The 13851-nt window shown below is 36.0% G+C and overlaps 1 protein-coding gene across 1 annotated transcript in view; it reads right to left on the reverse strand.

Moving 5' to 3' along the window:
- The window catches only part of ROBO1 (roundabout guidance receptor 1), a 296401-nt gene that overhangs the window by 36280 nt on the left and 246270 nt on the right, over positions 1-13851 (reverse strand). Inside the window, exons 15-17 of the mRNA XM_065741854.1 lie at positions 12485-12716; positions 11079-11200; positions 7489-7660 (exon numbers count right to left, since the gene is read on the reverse strand). Coding sequence (XP_065597926.1) covers positions 7489-7660; positions 11079-11200; positions 12485-12716 — 526 coding nt within the window. The remainder of the gene's footprint in view (positions 1-7488; positions 7661-11078; positions 11201-12484; positions 12717-13851) is intronic.

Genomic DNA, 13851 nt, shown 5'->3' on the forward strand with positions numbered 1-13851 from the left:
CTTTTTATAGCTCTACACAGAAATATCTGTTTTCAATACAGGAGACATTTCTCCAACTCTACTGGCTTGTGTTTGTAATGATTGCTAAAATCAGGCCACTGGATTTTTTTTTTCACTTTAGCAATCCAATAAAAGTTTCAGAAAATAACTCAAGAAGTCAGAAAAAAACATACAAGATAGAAAAAAGCTTAAGTACAAAACAAGCTCAGTGTGTTCTTAGAGCTCTGTGAAAGTGCAGAAATCAGCCACACATACATACATCCTCGTAGTCACAAAGGAATGACAAATTCAAAGAAAATTCATCTGATACTGATGTTGAGGGTCACATTTTAATGTAGCAGTTCCTGACAGGTGACTACAGTATCATATTACACAATCTAACATCCTCTTTGCAGGTTCCCACTTGGACTTCAATTAAAACTGACTGAATATTTAACAGTGCATTAAGTAGTTAAAGTATAAAATAACCAGTTCTGCCCACTTTACATGGGAGAAAAGGCTCAAGGATGACTGAAAAAGGAGTTCTGAGTTGTTAAAAATAGTCAAGCAGTCTCACTGTTACTGGACATGCTGTCTTCTTCAAATACTGTTTACCCCAAAATTCTGAAATTGAAGTAACAAACATGTATTTTTTTCCACATTTTTTTTAACTTTAGTAGAAGGGCCATCAATAATCAGCCTTTTGTTCTTTTTTTATTGTACTTTTGAAAGAATCTTTTAGGAACAATAGTAAAATGTCAGTAAAAATATTCAGTTACTGTTACTAATGCTAACTGAAATGAAGCAACTCAAAAATAAAACAGTCTTCCTGAATTTTTTTTTACCACTACAGTGAGTTCTTATTGGAAATTTCATTACTGCACAGAGTGAGGGCAAGAATTTGAAACCTTTAGTCAGAGCGGATATTGCTTTACACATTCCAAGCTTAGTCTTTGAAATACCCATTTTTATTATTGGGTAAATCTTTTTTTTTTTTTTTTTAATACTATGGGTAGTGACATATGCTGAAATAGAGATTACTGTTTTAAGGTGAAAGGTAACATTACAAATAATATTAATAGAAACTACAAATGACACAAAGACCTGTTCACTTAAAAACCATCACATTTTCACTAAGGGCTGACAAGTGATTAGATTATGTTATTGTGACCCATCTTGTATTGTTCCAAAATAAGCCTAAACAAAATAACAAATTGCAATACAAAAAGGATATGGCATCAAAACAAAACCAAAAGCTATCATCATGAATGGAAAATGATTAAATCATTAACCCTTTTTCATTGAAGAATTCTTTTTCATTTCAGTTTCCCTGATATATCTGTTTGGCCAAGGAATCATCACTGCCTTTGACTGCTACCTGATTGGAAATTTTATTTCAGATTTCCAGTCCCTTTATCTGCTGTGATCCTAAGTGAGCACACTGGCCTGCCTGAAAGTTCACCAAGCAGACCCATTCTTTTCTTACTAATACACTCTTTGTGTCTGCGGGGTTTATAGATTTCATGCCTATTTGTGCAAGGTTAAGATGGGTTGCATCAGATTTTACAGAGACAGCCAAGTGAAGTTCCACACAAGTGGCCAGATGGGCTTAAACATATAAAGTATACTGTGACTAATGAATTAAAACTGTCACTCTGTTTCTCATCTTTTGTCTCTTTGCAGCTGAGGCCATATTAAGATATGAAAACTCGTTCGTATCACCAGTCTGTAAAATGAGTGACCCTATGATTTCTGTATATTTAAAATGCTACTCCACCTTGCACTTCTTAATGGAATAGAAAATAAATATTTTCAGACAACTTACGTCCCCGAATATATTTAGAAGATTGATAAATGTTTTTCTCTAATCCTTTAAATATATATTTAAAACAATAAATCTGGGAAACAATCAAAGCCTAAATGAGAATATTTTAAAAACATATCAATAATACAACAATACAGAAGGATAGTACTTTTATATACAAACATTCTGCATTGCTCAGCAAAGGCATATCTGAAGATAACAAAATACTGAAGGATCTCTTTGAACACTTATCGTTCTAATTTTTAATTAAGAATCATTTCACGGTATTATTTTACTAGCCATTGCAAGCATAGTAACAACATAACGACATATTTGCAGTTAAGAGAACAGGCTTACACTGCACATTATATGTGCAGACTGCTAGTGATTTCAAAATGAATTAACTGGAATATACTTATATACATAGTGACAAGAATAATGACTGTGTACACGTGTATTCATGTATACAACACAATAGAAAGGAAGAAGGAAGGGCTTTCACAAGGTCATATTTAACCCGTGTAACGCTCTTATGATTTAAAAATAGAAAGCAAGCTAAATATATAGCAAGAGAAAGAAACCTAGTGAACATGCCACTATGCATAATTTCCATATACAATGTCTTGGAAGCCTTTCTTTGTGAAGGGCATCTTTGCAACAGTCCCATGTGAGATCAGTCTGGAAAAAAGCTCTTGAATGAAAAAAGTACTTTTTCTTCATCCTAAGAAATTTCTGGAAGCTTTGACTGAGATATAAATGGTTCATAATCGACATTCCTGTTCCTGCTTGCACTCCTCAGGGAAACATGCCAGAATAGTAAGTGAATGTAAAGACTGTAAGGCAAAGTGCATCTTACTGTCAGAGCAACAGCCACAGCTTATAATGTACCTCAGAAGGCCTCAAAGTTGTTGGAGCAGGCTGATCCCACAACTTCCCCAAACCAGCATATTATCACACTGACTCATCCCCTTTTCTTCTGCCTCGAGATAAGAACCTCACGGAGCATGCTGATTTGGCTGTTGCTCACAGGCACTCTGATTCTGACTGTGCCGAAGCTCCAAGTTTTAGATTTCAATGAAAACTCATGACAATTCATATCAAATAGAACTGTGAATATTAATTCTCTATGTAAAATATTCATGTAAATAATGTAAAAACCAATGTTTAAGTTGTCAAATGCGGAACAGATTATTAATTTAGAGTTAAGATTTGAATGGCAAGGATTTAAAAAGACGGGACATTCCAGGTTCATAGGTGTGCAGGCAACTTCCATTTTACCTTGTATGCGTATCACATACAGTATAGTATTTGCCAATAAGTCTGTCTCATTCAGGATGCAAAATGTACAATAAGGAAGATGACATTTCTATGGGCATTGATAATTTGGGCAATTCAAAACCAGAAAACCACTTGGAATCTGCAACATGATGTATGCTGTTTCCTGAAATACATGTGGCGTGGTGCAATATGAAAATTATATGGTAAAATACAACCAGGTTAAGAATATGCTATTTTGTCTCCTCTGTAGTCACGCGCATTTCTAAAATTGGAAAAATACCATTTCTGCAAATTAGTCCTTACAGGACACAGCTTGTCAGGAGACAACCAAAAGGTGGTTGGGAAGGAATTGCTGTGAGGATAAAAAGGTCCCTTTTTATTAAGGGGGCTATCAACAAAATCCACTATGCAACTTCCATTCTGGGAGAACTTGAAGGGCTGACAGAATACTTCTAAACAAAACAATTAGAATAATGACTCAGTGAGACTTTCATTGTACACTGAGATATACACTAGTTGAATAATGTACTCAATATTTATACAAATTCTACAGACATCTCAATAAATAAATGCATGACACATATTAATATAGATTATGCATTTATGAGTCATATTAACTGGTGTGAGGTCTCTCAGAATGGGTACTCTGAACAAAACGTGTTGCAGGATATTCCCTTTTCATGACTTACTTGCAAAGTAACATGTATTATAAGACAGAGCTATTACAGAATCAAAGAATCACAGAATGGTTTGGGTTGGAAAAGACCGTGGGGATCATCTAGTTCCACGATGGCAGCATTGCTACTGTCATAGCTGGTATCACATCACTGGACAGACATTAGGCTAGAGATCTGTTTGATGTGATGATTCTCATCTTTTGGTACAGGGCATTTTGTAATCGATGTGCTGAAATTACATGTCGTGACAATAAAAATATTCTATCAGTTTTTCCTGTACGAATTTTTTCCCCACAGCTCAGTATGAAAAACACAAGAATATACAGTGAGCTGTGGGTATGGAGTACGCACTTTATCCTTTAGTGGTGAAGTTTTCTTTACGTAAAATATCAACTTTTCAAACAAACAAAAAATGATTATCCACAGAAATCCACAGAAAGCTTTAAAAGGCCATTCAAAAACTCAAAGGAAAATGTGATGGCAACCAAGGAGGGTATTTTAAGGAGACTCATGATTTTTAACACCAGAAGACAATTTCTAAATAACAAGAAGTATACTGTTGACTTCTCCCAGGCAGCACTCAAGTCAGTGGCACTGCAGCTCAGTGAGCTGCTACACGCCAGCAGAGACATGGAAAACGAAAGTGCTCTCAGCTTACAATTTGTACCCGTCTTTGTAACAGGTTAAGTGTGTGCACAAGGTCACTTATCACAGCTCAGCTGATACACGGCATTGTGATTGCACACCTCAGCTCTCAAAGAATCCAATTTCTCCTGTCCTCCTCTCTTTTTCTGGAAGGCAGCCTCAAAGAGATGAAGCTTCCTTGTGTCACACACCTGGCTGAAATCTGCCCGGCCATCGCTCACTGTCACAATTTGGTGAGCAAACTGCACAGCCTCAAAAATGAATTTGGTGTGCAAGAGCATGTTACACTGGGGAAAAAATGTCTCACATTAAGTCTCTTATTCAGACATTCCAAAGCCAGACACAATTCAGTCTCATGTTTTTATAAGAAAAGCACAATATAAAGAGATGGACATTTGATTTTAATAGAAAGTTCTTCTAAAAAGTAAGTCAATATCTAAATCACACAGCTTTTCCGCACACTGAATTAATAGTTTCATAACAACAAAAAAATAGCTATTGTACTAATTCAGACATAAGGAAAAGACTTTCTAAAGGTACAGTTAAGATCAATGAAAAATGTAGGAACTTAGAACTGTCAGAGGCAAAAATCGTAGTTCCCAGAGCATGTAGGTATAGGGAGTCAGGACTCTTTCAACTCTTTTAACAGAAGCATCTTTAGCTATCTCCCTCTCTCTGGCTTCACTTCCCACTCATTGTAACCATGTAATTTATTGCTGGTGAAAGGTGCCAAGTGATGACATCAAGAAATTAATTTTCTATCTTCAGAAGAGCTACTAGAAAACTGCAGTGTCTGCTCCACGCCCCTGCTGGGACTGCATCCAACAGCTAAGAATGCAAGTCTTTGCAGGAACTGTAAGAGAACTTGTATTCCCCTTCCACAACATAGTGTTAAGTAAACTGGAGCCATTCACAAGCCTTGAGGATTTTAGCTTGACCTACATTAAATAAATAGTACAGCTCTTAAATTTAAGTACTAATTTTCCACAGCCTCGCGCAGTTGTCCAAAGGATTGTAGAACTGTCTAGGTATTCCTCTGTATTGTTTTTAGTGACACAGATCCCAGAAATTCTCCTCTTTCCAGATTTTTGACATGAAACTGTAACAATCAATTTATGACATTTTTAGTACAGTACATGTAGTTTTGGCTATGCCACTTAATTAGAAGCAAGCAATAAAAAGTATGAAATCAAACCCCAGCCATTTAGAAATATATGGCTTTTAGCAGACTAAAGGCTCATTTCTACATTTGAACATCCTCTGAGATAGGGAACTGCTTCATGCTTTCTAACACAGTAAAGGCCAGCATCAGAAAAGTAGGCAAAAATCATACCCTGACAAAATGTCATTTATTTCTTTTTCCATTTACCAAAACTCCAAAGTGGTTAAGTTGCATTATAAAGTTCACCTTCATTTAACTTCTACTTATCATCAGAGAAAAGGGGGAAAAAAAAGTGGCTATAAAGTGTTTGGATTTGAAATTGCAGTATACTTCTGTTAATTTACACTCATTAATCATTTTCAAAATCTAAGCTGTAAAGAACAAACTTAAATTTGAATAGAAAAGTGGCTGTAGAGAAGCACAATCTAGCAAATAACTGTAACTTTTTTGGACATATTAATGGAATATTACATAAACCACGTGCAATTTTGTCTTAAAATCTCTATTAGTCATATGCCTGTGTAAGTCAAACAAATTAAAGATAATAGTTATAGAAGTATTTGTAGGGTACTCCAAAAGCAATGACACCTATTTTTTTTTCCACAGAAACTAAAGCAGCTAAAAAACCACAGTAGCATTACTTGGTAGAGCAATTTTTCAGCTACAAAATGCTATTTTTTTACATAGTCAACACCATTAACTATGCATTTTCACCAGCAACGAATAAGAGCCTGCATGCTGTATTTGCAAAAACCTGCACAAGCAGAGGTGACCCAATGTCACCATCATAATGCTGAAACACACCACCCACTGCCTCACTGTGCTCACATTCACTCTTTGGTCTCCAAAAACATTCAGCAAGTGTCTGTGAATGTCGCTAGCTGTCATTTTTTCCACATGGAAGTGTTCAGTGACACACCTTCATCCACACTTCCTGGTCTGATGCCATTTTGTCAGACTGCTGACTTCTGTCACATGGCAACAAAATGTAATAGAATATTGATGGGAAGGTTCAATTTCTACTGTCATATCATCAACCTCTGATGTTGCAGGCCAACATCATAAAACAGGAGGCATTATTTTCAGAGCAGCCCCCATACATGTAATTTTACAGCAAATATATTACGTGTTCAGTCCTGTTTTCACACACAATATTTACAGGTTTTTTTAAATACAGAAAGTCAAATAACAAGGACGGTCTACTAATGATACAAAGACAGAAATGGATATCAAATCCAAAACAAAAGATTTTTTTTTTTATGAACATATATAAATTATATACTGTAATGATAGGGTAGTACAGTTGGGTAAAGCAGCATATGTCTGTACCTAGTTACTTTAAATGCTCTTCAACAAATCAACAGAAAAGAAGCATTTCTCCCAGTCTATCCAAAAGCAATGTCCTTGATGTGCTTTTATGACAGACAGATGTTTAGTACAAATGAAGTTAGGAAGTCAAGATAACTATAAGTCACCTGGTACATTTTGTTCCTCTACTGGGGAACTTTCAGACACAGCTGATATTTATTTTTCCTAATGTTAGCAAGCTCTTGTTTTTTTTTTTTTTTTGAATCAGTAAAGAGAGAGATTCTAATGAAGACAATTCACCTCTCTGAACTAAAGTGAACCAACATTTAATGATTCATACAATTCTACATGTTTTATTATACTATTCTCAAGCTTGAAATTTCACTTTGTAAAAATCAGCAACCAAGAAACAATGTTGAATTTAAAGAACTGAACATTTACGTTGGTATACTCCTATCTTTATAATGCAGTTCCAAGACAAGTTTTTAAAACCAGAAATGCCATAGCCTCCATTGCAGAGATCAGGTAACATTATCTATTTCATTTGACCTGAAAGTATTTCTGATACCATAAAGGACAAAAGCAAAGAAACAAGAATGACTGAAACCAACAGACAGGATTACCAGCAGGCTTACCTAACTGGATAAACTGGGGATCACTTTTCACTCCAGGTCCTGCTCCAGTACTTGCTGCCACTTCCACACTGTAACGAATACCTGGAACTAGGGAAGGGATGACAACAGAAAAGGTGGAACCATCTACTGTCTTGTTTATATGGTATCGACTTTCATTGCCAAGGCACCAGACCTGCAGGGAAATAAGTGCATTGTATGTATAAACATTCAAAATTAAACAGTGAACGACCATTAGAAGGAATGTTGACACATTTTCTTCTGCTGGATAAGGTTTAGAATCTGTCACTGTTTTAAAATCTGAAGTCACAGATCACTGTCTAGTATTCCAAATACTGGAAAGCTATTTCTTGTTCCAAAGAGCAGCTCCAAATGCTAACATTATTTGGCAGGTTCGTCCCAACTCATTCAATCTATGACAACAGTGCTAATAAAGCTAAAAGCACTAGTAACATGGAACAAGTAAGCCCCTTAACCAAAAATCTTTCATGTAAACAACTAAGAAAAGAGAATTCAGATAAATGAGTTTACAATTCTCTTGTTAAGGAATCATTCATCAAGCAAGGCTTTATTCACTGAAGTACAAGGGCAAGATTTTCTCTTTGACATCAGAAGAGAACTGATACCATTCTGGAATAAAAATGTTATCTTTCTGAAGAACAGACGGCAGCAAGAGATGAGGAATAAGTAATATACCATCTTCTACTGAGAGATAATGGGATCATGTCAAATTTCATTTTTTGACTGAAACTAGAACTCAAGTCTAAAAACTTTTATTCGCCATTTTAGAAATGCATTATTATATTCAGTCATATTAAGTGAGTGGGAAACTGCATTACTTGTGTGGCAAATGCTTTTAAGAGAATGGCTGAACACTCAACTGCTATCAAAAGTAACATAGCAGCTAATTTAGATCTGCTAAGAAAATGACGAAGCTGTGCTGCTTTCTTTTCTATTCCATTTCCACAGTTGTACTTCTCTACATTGAATATTTACCCAATATTTTAGGTAAATTCAGCACTTTATTTGCAGAGAAGCAAGTTTTCCTGGGAATGTCAGCATTTCTGAACCTGTGATGATTGTATACATGAGGGAAGATTGTGCTTTTGACATGTGGAGCTCTTAAAAGATTTACTGCCCAGATAGCTGCTCTTAATCCCTTGTGCAGTTGTGCTGTCATGGAGATTGTCAGGTGAGTGAGCTAAAGTTTCACTTGGAGAACAATTGCTAAGGCACTTTCCATGGATTCCTTTTTGCCTGGATACTGTAAACTTCCTTTATTTCACCATCAGGACAGTCTAAGACCCTTTTTCATTCTCCAGATGCCAAGGTTTGAAAAAAGGCTAGTGGGACACTGTGAGGATCCGAAATGTATTTTAAGCCCCTTTGAAATAGAATCCCAACACGACACATACAAAACTGCTTCTGTGAAGCGGGTCAAAGCACAGTAAGAGACCAGAAGGGACTTTTTTTTATATTCAGATATTAAACACAGACTATTTCAGTCAGAAGGAGGTATAATTATTAGTAACATTGTTCTTAAATTCTGAAGGATTGTCTAAGAAAATGCTATTATTTAAATATTAACTTGATATAGTGAAGAACAAAAGATTTAAGTCTGCATTTCGGTGGGAGTCATTTACACAGAAATTGCTACAACACTACGCTTCTACAATAGTAGAAATTTGCAATACATGCAAACAACAAAAATAATACATCTGTACTTCTAACTATGCACTACTTATTTGTAAAAATGTTTTGTATTTATGTGCTCAAATAAATCCCCATTTGCAAATTCGGAATGATAATTTAAACATCAGGTTCTTCAGCACTTGTCAGTACTATATTTGATTGTATGTCTAAAATAGGCAATTGAAAACTCATTTCCAGAATGTTATGAAGCAGAGAGGAATTCACACTGTAACAGACATATCAGCGAAGAAAAAATTAGTATAATGAGAATTTCTAACCTCATGTTAAGGTTTGAATTTCTGGCTTTTTGTGTGCAATACCAGCATTTCTCCAGTGAAGATGTTATCTTTCTTTATACAAGTTTTATCTTTTAATTAAGTAGGTACGCTCTGGCCTTAGACCAAGGTACTGAGAGAACTGTGGAATTCCCCCTCCCCAACACGCATACCCACTTGTAGGGAAAAATGTGAGACAGAAAAATGCTAATGAAAAAAAGAAAATTTTACAAGATTTCTTTCTTTTTTGTTACAAGCTCCTATATGTAGATCACATTTTTTTCTCACATTTTTAGAGAAAAATAGTAACTACATACAGCTGAAATAACAACTACATATATATTCATTGTGTCTGTTTCCTACCCATGGTAAAAAAAAAAAACAATAGAAAATAATGGCATGAAGACAATAAATGTAGGAGAAATGTGCCAGTGTGCCACCTACTGCTACAGAAGCACAACAAGACAGTTTGCTTCAACATGTGAGAGCTTATTACCTCTGAATGCTAGAAGGTAAGTTAGGTATTATATTAACTTGCAAATATGAATTTCCTGAATTACACTGTTTTGTCCTTATAACCTTAACATTCTTCTAATGCAGTTTCTTGATGGAAATAGTTCCACCCTTCCGGTTCATTAAATAAAATAATTTTGCAATTTTTCTTCTCCTCAAATTACATTGTGTGTCTGAAACTAAGGCACAAACTCATTTTTATTTCTACCAGTTGACCAAGTTCCAAGTTCTGATGTTTTATTATTCTAAATTTACCATGAAGAGCAGTGATCTCTTCCCTTTTTCATTAATACTAAGGGAAAGCAAAATAGGCCAATGAGTTTTGAAGGCAAGGGACATGTGTCTGCACAGCAGTGTTTTACCTGAAAAAGGAGCCAAGACAGATGATCCTGCCACTCAGTGGCTATTAAAAGTTTATTCGATATATACAACTAAATATTTAAAGGGCCTGTAACTTGCTGAGGAAAAATAAGCTTCAGTTAATTTGTAATATAAATTATCTCAAAACAATTTGAACCGAAAATAAATACTGTACGTGATGCTAAATGAACATCAAATAAATACAACTTACTCCTAATTTTTGAAAATTACATAGATTAATGAGAGATTTTGTGTAAAATACTAGTAAATTTATATACACTTATTATATTTAATATTATAAAAGAAAATTCTTTCCTTGAAACTTTTCCATTTGACTAAACAGTTATGAAAAAATTCCTCAGATCTTGACACTATTAATTATTATCCATGAGCTTTTCAACTCCTTAAGCCTGTTTATATTTATTCTTGCAGCCAATGTCTTTGAGTCACAAAATGGCTCTCTAACATGCAGGGTTCCCTCTCAGCTTCTCTACACATTTCTCAATTTATAATGAAGGCAAGAAAGCAGCTTTAATTGTGAGCGTCGATCCTTTGTTTTGATTTATAGAGGCTGCTTTAATTGCTTTCTACCATTTAGATAGAATTACTAAATACGGAGTTTGATTCTTTGCAGAAATTACTTACCATACCATGTGCTCTAACTTTACCCAGTAGATGGAGCCAAGCATCCACAAACAACTTACCCACCAGACCCCAGCCAACACTTTGCTGGGGGATATATGAGAGTATTACCTTATATTCTTGAACCATTCCATTCTGGTTATCCTCAGGGGGTGGCTGCCAGGTGACTACAATTGCAGTCCCATTCCCATCATTTTTAGTTACTGAAACACTCTGAGGTGGAGCACTGGGCGCTGTTTGTTAGAGGAGAAAAAATGAATGGTTAAGTTTGTCAAATGCAATAGTGAGGTTTTTTTGTTTTCTTTTTAAAGGAAAACTAGTTTCTGGGCTACACAAACACATTACTTTACTCCTCAACCTTTGTTAAATGCTATTCTTGCCCATAAATTAAAACAATATACAAGCGTAGGTGATGTGAACCTGCAGGCAGGCTACTAATTTCTGTTGCCATGTCTCTGTAAGACAGGAAAAGTCAGGCAGGCCACCAGACCCTCCAACTTCATACACCCATTACCTGAATAGCACAGTCCTGAGCACAGAATTCCTGAACTGGTTTTAAAGCATCTCATCTATGATCAACAGTACTAAAAAAATAAGTCTGTAGACTGACCCTAACTGAATGCTAAACCTCAGCTGCTCCACTGTGTGAAAAATAGTGAGCAATACAAATCTCATTAAAATCAGGACTAAACGTGTTACGCTTAACAGATTTATATTTTGCATTTTAAATGGTCTTTCTAAAAACAGTACGCTTAAATGATGCTTGGGATGAGTGGGATTAAGCACACCTCTTGAACCACCCGCAGAAATAAACATCAGCTACACTGTATTCATATCAGGTAGTGAAGAGATAAGGAAAAAGGTATCACATCCCAGCAGAGGCACTGAAATCCCTATTCTGAAGAACCGGCCACGTTACATACTTATTATGCCTGAACTACCAGATGAGCTACAACAAAAGAAACAGCCTTATGAACCTTTGCTTTTTAGCATGCGCTTGAGATGGAAATACATAATTTAGTCCACTATATCTGTTGCCCTCATTCATCTTTTCATTTTGTATTACTGATTGATGCAGATATAAAAGCCTTCTAAGAATGTGGTTTCCATTCCCTCAGCTACAGTGCTTTGATGATTTCTTCGGTGTCTGCTATCTACTCAAGATAGTGATTAGTAAGTGCTTGAATCTGACAGAAGTCACTTGTGACCAGACCATGAACTCAGCAGGGAGGAGTGCACACTGCAGTGAAGATAAAAAGCACATTTCCCATTGTGTGTTGGAGGAGGGTTTTGCACATCCCTCTCTCTCTCTGTCTCTCACACATGGTTCTGAATATTTACTTCGATGTCACCAAACAATTCATTTAATGATCAGTCCAACACAGTCTCCTTTGCTGCAGACTGCTTCTCAAACAGCACACACTTCAAACAAAATCAAATAACGAACATATCAGAGAAAAGCAGGCCAGAATACTACTTCAAAAAGGAAAGATGAAGACAGTCTGGCTCCTACTTGCCTTCTTCTAGGGTTTTTGCAAATTTTACTTCACTATCTGCTCCTTGAAACTCATTAAAAAAAGGGCGGGCCTTGATTTCATAGTTTACACCTTTCTTCAGCTCTGGAATGATAACACTGTTTTTGGTTGGAGTCCTCACTTCAAAAATTAACCATTCTGACTCTCCATAGGATGCTGGTGTAGGCCGGTACAAGATTTTATACCCTTGAATATACTGGGATTGCTGGTCCACCTGGAGAAACAGCAGAAAAAAAAAAAAAACCAGAAACACTCAATAGAACACATAATGCATTGTTTAATAATTTATTACAAAATTAGGAATAATTTATTAAATTATTAGGAATTAGGAATTGTGCACGCGGTCTGCAACATTAGTCCTTTGTCTATCCATTTATTTATTTTTTTAATAAACAATGCTGAAGCTGATACAGGTTCATTGAATTACAGCGAAGTAGAGGTCTGATTCAAAAGAGCATTAATATTGATGCTGGTAGAACAGCCCCAGTTTTGGTGGATTTATGGAGGCATTAAAGGGGGACAGCAGAATTGCATAACGCACCCTGGCTCTGTGAAATGAACTGCTTTTATATTCATGGGGAAGCTGAATGGAGTCAGAGGAGCTCAGCAGCAACTCTGCCCAAGCAAATGTGCTCTGCAGAATGGGGCAGGGAAGAAGACTAGGGCGGGGGATCAATGGCTCTGACAAACACAGATCAAGTACCAAGTGTGCCAGCTCTCCTGAGGTGTGAAGCCTCTCAAAATTCAGGAAATGAGCACTGCTTCCTGCATGCCTCCTTCTGGAGTAAGTGATTTAAAAGGGCAGCCAACTGGCACTATCTGCACTGCTCTGATGAGGCTGGAGGTTGTTGAAGGGCAGATTTGCCCAAGCACTTCCTCAGTGTTCACTGACTCAGCAGGAGGCTCTTCTGCTGGAAGGAAGGGGCTGTTTTAAGAGGGCTCTTAAGAAGCTTACAAAATCAATATGGGAATAAGGATGAGACTTGGAAAAATAGACCAAAATAATATGATCTCGACTGATTTAAACAGGCCATTTTATACTGCATTTATTGCAAAAGAAACCTTAATGTAAATTAGGACAGGATTCAATGTTCTTGGCTGTAACCACAGCAGAAAGTTATCTTGCAGATGTGATCTCTTGTGCAGCATTAACAAACTTCAATTTCTGATGAATAAGAAAGTCCAAATAAAACAATAAGATACATTTAAAAAGGTGTACCAGATTTTTCCTATTTTCAACAATCTCACAAAGTTATATAATAAAGTTGTTTGCTTGCTATTTTACTCCAAAAAAAGAAAAAAGTTTCATTTTTAATAATCACATAAAGAATGCATGTGTTAGCTAAAAC

The sequence above is a fragment of the Cyrtonyx montezumae genome, unplaced genomic scaffold, assembly GCF_038088225.1.
Source record: "Cyrtonyx montezumae isolate F1298 unplaced genomic scaffold, pur_monq_1.0 scaffold_3, whole genome shotgun sequence".
Lineage (NCBI taxonomy): Eukaryota > Metazoa > Chordata > Aves > Galliformes > Odontophoridae > Cyrtonyx > Cyrtonyx montezumae.